This window comes from Lactuca saligna, chromosome 6 (genome assembly GCF_052625555.1).
Source record: "Lactuca saligna cultivar CGN05327 chromosome 6, ASM5262555v1, whole genome shotgun sequence".
NCBI classification, from domain to species: domain Eukaryota; kingdom Viridiplantae; phylum Streptophyta; class Magnoliopsida; order Asterales; family Asteraceae; genus Lactuca; species Lactuca saligna.
In genome coordinates, this window is record NC_136422.1 from 51,501,453 (window position 1) to 51,508,367 (window position 6,915).

A 6,915-nucleotide genomic window follows, 5' to 3' on the forward strand; every position below is an offset into this window, starting at 1 on the left:
TCTAACCCTTGAATCTATCGATAAATTTCTAAAAACTTGTTACATTTTTAACCCTTTTACTTGAAAAGTCATTACGGTTTTTTTGTGTTTGCTGCAGAAAAACCATTGATAATCTGAAATAATTCATTCAAGTCGTTTAGCTTGGCATAGTCCAGTCTTTGTCGGAAAAAAGTCAGTCCAACCATTGCAAAACAACTCACTATCCACTCAAACAGTTGAATATGATGTAATTGTAACTATATTTGTCCGAAATTAATGTAACATCTTCAACTTGTTAATTGATTTTACCAAATAAACAATACCTTAAATGATAAAAACAAAATCAAATTACCAGTGATTTTCCCAGAAAAAGAAAACCGTAAAATATAATTTTCGGGTGTTCATGTGAAAAGACCTTTTTTGAATTTCGTCCTACGTCTGTCTAATTAGAAAGTTTATTAGTTGTGTCCTGTTTTACATTATTATATACATACTTTAAAAACCTATTGAAAATCTTACAAATAATATTACCATTTAAAGAAAATTATAAACTAATTTTTTGTAGCTGGCTATTTTTTCTTTTTTTCATCTGTTAAGTTTTAAATGATCATTTTACACTAACATTATAATTTCCTTTCTAAAGCATTTCTCATTTCTAAGAATATTCATCAATATTACGGATAAATAGTTTAGCGTCTTACTACATTAAGTTAGGTTTTTATGGCTTAATTCATTTTGTCACGATTAAATAAATAAATAAATAAAAATAGCCCAAAAAGTATCTAAACATAAAATACAACTCAAATCCAAAAAGTTAGACATCTTTCACTATTCTCTCGCAAAACGCGACAACCATATCCTCCTTTTAAGATCCTCAACCAATACAAAAACGTTTTCATGAATACAAAACTTGAAATATATATATATATATATATATATATATATATATATATATATATATATATATATATATATATATATATATATATATATATATATATATATATATATATATATATAAAAGCATCATCAAAATCACTAAATAATACAAACAACATTTTTTTTTTATCTTCAAGTAAAAAAAAATGTTAGGAAGTAAGATTTTACTTACTTTACCTTTCAAGAAGCATGACAAGTTCACAATGTGGGGTATGTGGGAAAAGGTCAACAGCCATGGCTTTGACCGGCTTAAAGGGTTCAGAAGTAGGCATAGATTTGGCTCTATGTCGAGCCAAACCAGCACTACTCATATTTCTCCATCCTCTGTTGTTCTTATTCCCTTTCTCATTACTCTCATCAGAAGGAGTACAAAGCTCAATCGCATTTGCCATTAAACTCTCAGGATTACACGAAATATAACTGCAAAAAAAAAAAACAGGGTAGATATCGTCACAAATGAGAAAAACAAAGGTCGAGAATGTAAAATTAGTTTTAGTTTTACTTACACAAGCCTCCTTAAACGTGAATGAGTCCTAAGAGCCTTGATCACAGTGGGATGAAGTCCAACACGTGGAGGATCCACAATCGCCACCACATTTTCAAAATATTCCATCTTTTTCTCATTATTATTATTATTATTCTTTTCATTAACAGAATTATTTTCTTCTTCCTTTTGAACTTCTTTGATATCCTTTTTCTCATCTTCTTTGATACCAACATCGGAATCACTGATTCCGGAGTCTAGTTTTTTTGTTAAGTATTCTTTTAATAGCGACCCCATAACATCTTCCGCCTGTAAATGAGATCAAAAAAAAAACAATTGATGTCTACAAAACTTGAGAAATTCGTTTTTTTTTTTTTTTTGAATTATTCTCACTTTTGAACAGACAAATCTGCAGTTTTTGATTCCATTGATTTCAGCATTCCGATTTGCATCAGCTACTGCAGAAGCATTCATTTCAATTCCAACCACCTAAAAACAAAAAACTATAAGCCTATGAAATATATTAAAGATTTTTAAAGGACAAAATGGTAATTTACCATTCCAACACGATGGGCTAGGGTAAGCCCAATGGTTCCGGTCCCACAACATACATCAAAAAGTAAGGTATTGGGCCCTAAATTGGCCCAATCTCCAGCAAGTGAGTAGAGTTTTTCAGCTGCAAGGGTGTTCACCTACAAGATTTTAAAATTTTAGTGGAATGGAATTGGTGAAAGGAATGGAATCGTAGATTCCATTCCATTGTTTAAAAAAACAGATCCTTAGAAATTATATGTAAATTAAAAAGGCCAAAAGAGAAGTTATATTTATATATAATATATTACTTGGAAAAAAGCTGTAGGGGATATAAAAAACCGAAGATTATTTATATAATCTTGAATTCTAGCTTCTGCAACAATTTCAGAATCCTTGGTAAGTGACAGGTGGCGCAATGGAGCATCAGCTGGTGCCACATTGGATATTCCTTGATGATCCTGCATATATATTTACAGAAAAAAAGAATATATCAAAATATATTTTTTTAATAAAAATGAATAATGAATAATGTAATATTTAAAATATACCTGAACAACCAACACAGTAAGAGGCAAAGAGGGAGAATTTGTAGAAGCTCCAATTACAAAAGCTTCAGACATTTTCTCAAGTTCAACATTTATAGCTTCATCATCAATACCCTTTGAGCAAATCTGTGTAAAGAAATCAAAACACATAAAAGGTCAATAATGGAAAAAAAGAAAAAGAAAAATTGTAACTTTCTAAATAAGCAAAAACTAAAACACAACCTGAACCATAAGCAAAACTTCTGAAACATTTGATTCACTAGATTCCACCTCAGCAATCTTGCCAGGTGTCCTTCCTTCTCTGACCTAGTTATAATGAAAAGATTATGATTTGAGTTGTTTGTAAAAATTAAATCATTTTAAATACTAGCTTAACTTACTGTTAGTTGGCGCCAAAATCCAGTATTATTCATCCTATTCCAAATAGGGAAAGTTGAACTTTCTAGAAACTTCTGGAAGATTTCAGCATACTTGCAACCGATTCTAGAAACATTTGGACAATCTAGAGGTTCTTCAACTGCTGTCACACCTTCCCTGATTTTCAAATTCTATATTTATAATAACAAAAATTAAAAGAATGAATCAATGGTAAATTATTAAATCAAAGAACCTGAAGTTTCCTAAAGAAAATCCCACTGTAGGTTTTCCTTGTAAAGAATATCCAACTGAAAATTCACATTTGTTTCTGTATCCATTTACAAGTGGTGATTCAATTATCCCCTCTAGTTTGCATGGAAGACCACCTGCAACCAAAAAAAAAATGAATATATAAATAGTAAGAAAGATGATGAATTGATAAAGTTATTCTTAGCAAAACTGAAAATTACCAATTTCCCTGGAATTAAGAATCCAATCTGGAAGTGAAACACCATTTGGACAAGCTTTACGTGCATTTCGAGTCTACAAGATGAAGAAAGTATGTTTATATCAAGTTGAGAAGTGAATCAGTGATTCCAATTCATCAAGAAATAGGAAAAATAATTGTTAGGGTATGTGTTGCTCACAAGTTTTTTCATAGTCTGTGCAAGAGAAGTCTTCTTGTGTTCCAATTGATCTTTGTAAGACAAATGGGCAAGTGGAGTCACAACTTCCCTGGCACTTCTACCTTTCAATACAGAACTTCCAGGGGTAGAACTGTCATTAACGGAATCTCCATCTTCAACGTCGTTTGCAGGTTGTGATAAATCTGAATTGTCTGAAACCATTTTTGGTTTCACGTTTCTGTCAAAAGATCTTGGGATGACATCTGCTATCTTTAAAGTTCTATTCCCAAATGGCTTCCCCTGCAGCTTCTGTTGAAACAAGGTTTGATTAGAGAAACTGGATTAGTTCTATTGAGTTGCAGAAATCATGTCGATTTTGATAAGTAAGATAATACCTCGATTCCAGTTTTCACTTGCTCTGTGGTTTCAAATGTAACAAATCCTACAATCATTCCTTTCTTTGTCTTGGCTGATTTATACTCGATTCCCTGGAAATCAGAAGAAGCTCGTATCAGTAAAAAGAGATCACCACTATCAATCAAAACCTTCAAAATTCAATAATGTAGTCGAGAGAAGAATTCACCTGCTCGTTGAGAAAGTTCCGTAAATTATCCGAACTCCACTTCATCGGAAGATTCACTAAACACTTATCAAGCGCAGACTCAGAGCATCCATCTTCTGATATCGTTTCCGTCATCATAACTTCGTCATCTCTTTCGTCCGCTTTGTCTCTATCTTCATTCTCTAACTTCAACTTCTTCGCCCTCTCGGAAGTAGGGTCCCATGTATTATCTGGTCGTGGCCGGAGCTCTTCCTCCCCATGAGCATACCGGCATGTTTCTCCATGGCTACACTCACCGCCTGTCCGCCTGAAATAAGAACAGAGACTCGTCTTCGATAGAGGGTGAACTGAAGTGGTTTTCTCAACGGTTTCGGATTCGGTTTTCTTACGCTTTTCTCCTTGTTCACCATCTTCTACTGGTTTTGCATCTGGAGAAGAATGAGAGACAGTTGCGCAGTCTTCCGGCGGGTTGGTTTCACCGGTGCCGTTGGATGTGGGGCCATTGGTCGGAGTATCTAGGGTTTCAGTTGCCATCATCGTAACAGTTTGGGTTTTAGGATGTGTTTCAGTTCAGAGATGTTCTCTTTTTACTTGTTCGCTTATGGTTTTGATACTTCAACTTTAGATTTTAGTCATGTAAAAATAAAAAATAATAATAATAATAACAACTTACTTTCAATAAATTTTTGTCACCGTTATATTGTATACTAGGCGAATGTCCGTACGTTGCGCATAAACATCTATACAGCTGAAATGTTTACAAATATATATTTTTTTAATATGATAATTATGTTGTTAAATTTGATATAATAATTTATATACTAAATTGATATAATATATTGATTATATATATATATATATATATATATATATATATATATATATATATATTAATATATAAATCTATTAAAACTGCAGAATCGTAATATTTTGAATGACCTCTACTCGCAGGTTGCTCGTGAATAAAATTAAATATAATATATAGTTTAATGTTATTTATAGTTATTGTTATTGTTAATTAATTTTTTAAATTTAGTTATTTAACGTTTTAATTTCTATCATTGTAATTATTTATATAGATTATTTTTAACTATTTTTATTGTAAGTTATTTTAAACTACTTATTTTAAAACTTTTAATGATTATAAAAAATATATTTAGAAAATATTTTAGTTAAATTGATATTACAGTTTAGTCTTTGTATTTAGCACTACAATTTATCACTTTTAACTATTCATAAAATATTTTTTTGCGTTTTTTAAGTTGAACTGAAATTTATATTGAAGTTGATACTATAATGTTATATTTAAATTAATAATTTAAGTATTTTGTCAAAACTGTTAAAAAATTGTAGTTTTATACTGATAATGGTTTACATAAAACAATATATTAAATTTAATAAATTAAGTATAATATGTTAAAAGTTAAATACATAGCTTTATAAGTAGAAGTAAAAATATTATTTTAATATTGAAATTTAGTTTATTTATGATTACACTTTAGGTTTGATACTTATTTAATCTTATTAACCAACTTATAATCATTATTAAAAAGACACTACAATTTATCATTTTTAACTATTTATAAAATATTTTTTGGGTTGTTTAAGTTAAACTAAAATTTATGTTTAAGTTGATCTTGTATGGTTGTATTTAAAGTAACAATTTAAGTATTTTATATAAATTTTTCAAAAGTTGTAGCTTTAAAATGATAATGATTTACATACAACAAAATGTTAAACCTAATAAATTAAGTATAATATGTTAAAAGTTAAAAACATAACTTTATAAGTATAAGAAAATATATTCTTTTAATATTGAAATTTAGTTTATATATTATTACATTTTAGGTTTGATATTTATTTAACCTTATTAACTAATTTATAATCATTATTATAAAGAAATTGAAAAGTCATAAGAGTTTCAAATGAATGTGGTGAAAGGAAAATTAAATGGAAGTTTCAAATGAATGTGGTGAAAAGAAAAATACTTCATTTATAAGTATATAATGATATTAATATATTAATATTAACTAGTAGGTGACTCGGCTTTACCTAAAACCTTTTTTTTAAAATAAAAATAGGATCAGAAGTGGCCATTCATGTAAATTGAGTCATTTTCCTTAAAAAAAAAATCTTTGAAATATATATAAAAACAAAAATAGACCAAAAATATCAAATTCGAGAGAACCTAAAGACCATTTATATAAAATAAGTCAATTCTCCGAGGAAACACTAAAAAAATCATTAATATGTATAAAAAGCAAAAATTGATAAAAAGAATCAAATTCAACAAAACCTAAGGACCCTTTATATAAAATAAAAAAAAATATAGGATTCGTTTATAACAAAAGCAAAGCCAGATAATTGAAACAAAAAATTCAAAAACAAAAGTTTAAGGAAAAAAATGACAACGGGTAAAATATTTGAGACAAATGAGTCAAAAAAAATATAAATTTATTGTTCATAACCGTATTATCCTTTAAATATGTATACAAATACTTACTAATATTTTGATAAAAAAAAATGGAAAGAAAAGCATAACAGAGGAAGGGAGGTAATGAAAGAATAATGTATGTTATGCTGTCCGGAGCGGAGAGAGCTCAATGCATGAGTTACTTACATGGAGGTTTTTCTCCACGCATGAACACCGCCCCCGACTTTGGTGGGTTGGTGGTGGCGTGGCTACTAGGACAAAAAGAAGATGGGAGATTTAATTAGCCGGTCAACTTTTCGAACGTTTGAGCATTTAATAATATATATATATATATACTAGCAGTGTACCCGCGCAAAGCGGTGGGGCGTGTAAATTCTTTCGGTGATATGTTTCCTTTACAAAAATGTTATGTTACAAAAGAAAGTACATGTCGAAGACAAAATAATCAAACTATG

The 6,915-nt window shown here is 29.5% G+C and overlaps 1 protein-coding gene across 1 annotated transcript; it reads right to left on the reverse strand.

The window, feature by feature from the left end:
• Window positions 1-746: 746 nt before the first annotated feature.
• LOC145001479 (zinc finger (CCCH-type) family protein) lies at window positions 747-4,621 on the reverse strand. Its single transcript, XM_078960853.1, has 13 exons — window positions 4,048-4,621; window positions 3,860-3,952; window positions 3,486-3,773; window positions 3,309-3,381; window positions 3,092-3,224; window positions 2,862-3,015; window positions 2,704-2,787; window positions 2,485-2,607; window positions 2,245-2,394; window positions 1,960-2,094; window positions 1,796-1,891; window positions 1,425-1,711; window positions 747-1,338 (listed from the first exon to the last, which is right to left on the reverse strand). Exons 1-13 carry the CDS (start codon window positions 4,561-4,563, stop codon window positions 1,092-1,094), a joined length of 2,379 nt encoding a protein of 792 aa, XP_078816979.1. The 5' UTR covers window positions 4,564-4,621; the 3' UTR covers window positions 747-1,091.
• Between the last annotated feature and the right edge of the window lie 2,294 nt (window positions 4,622-6,915).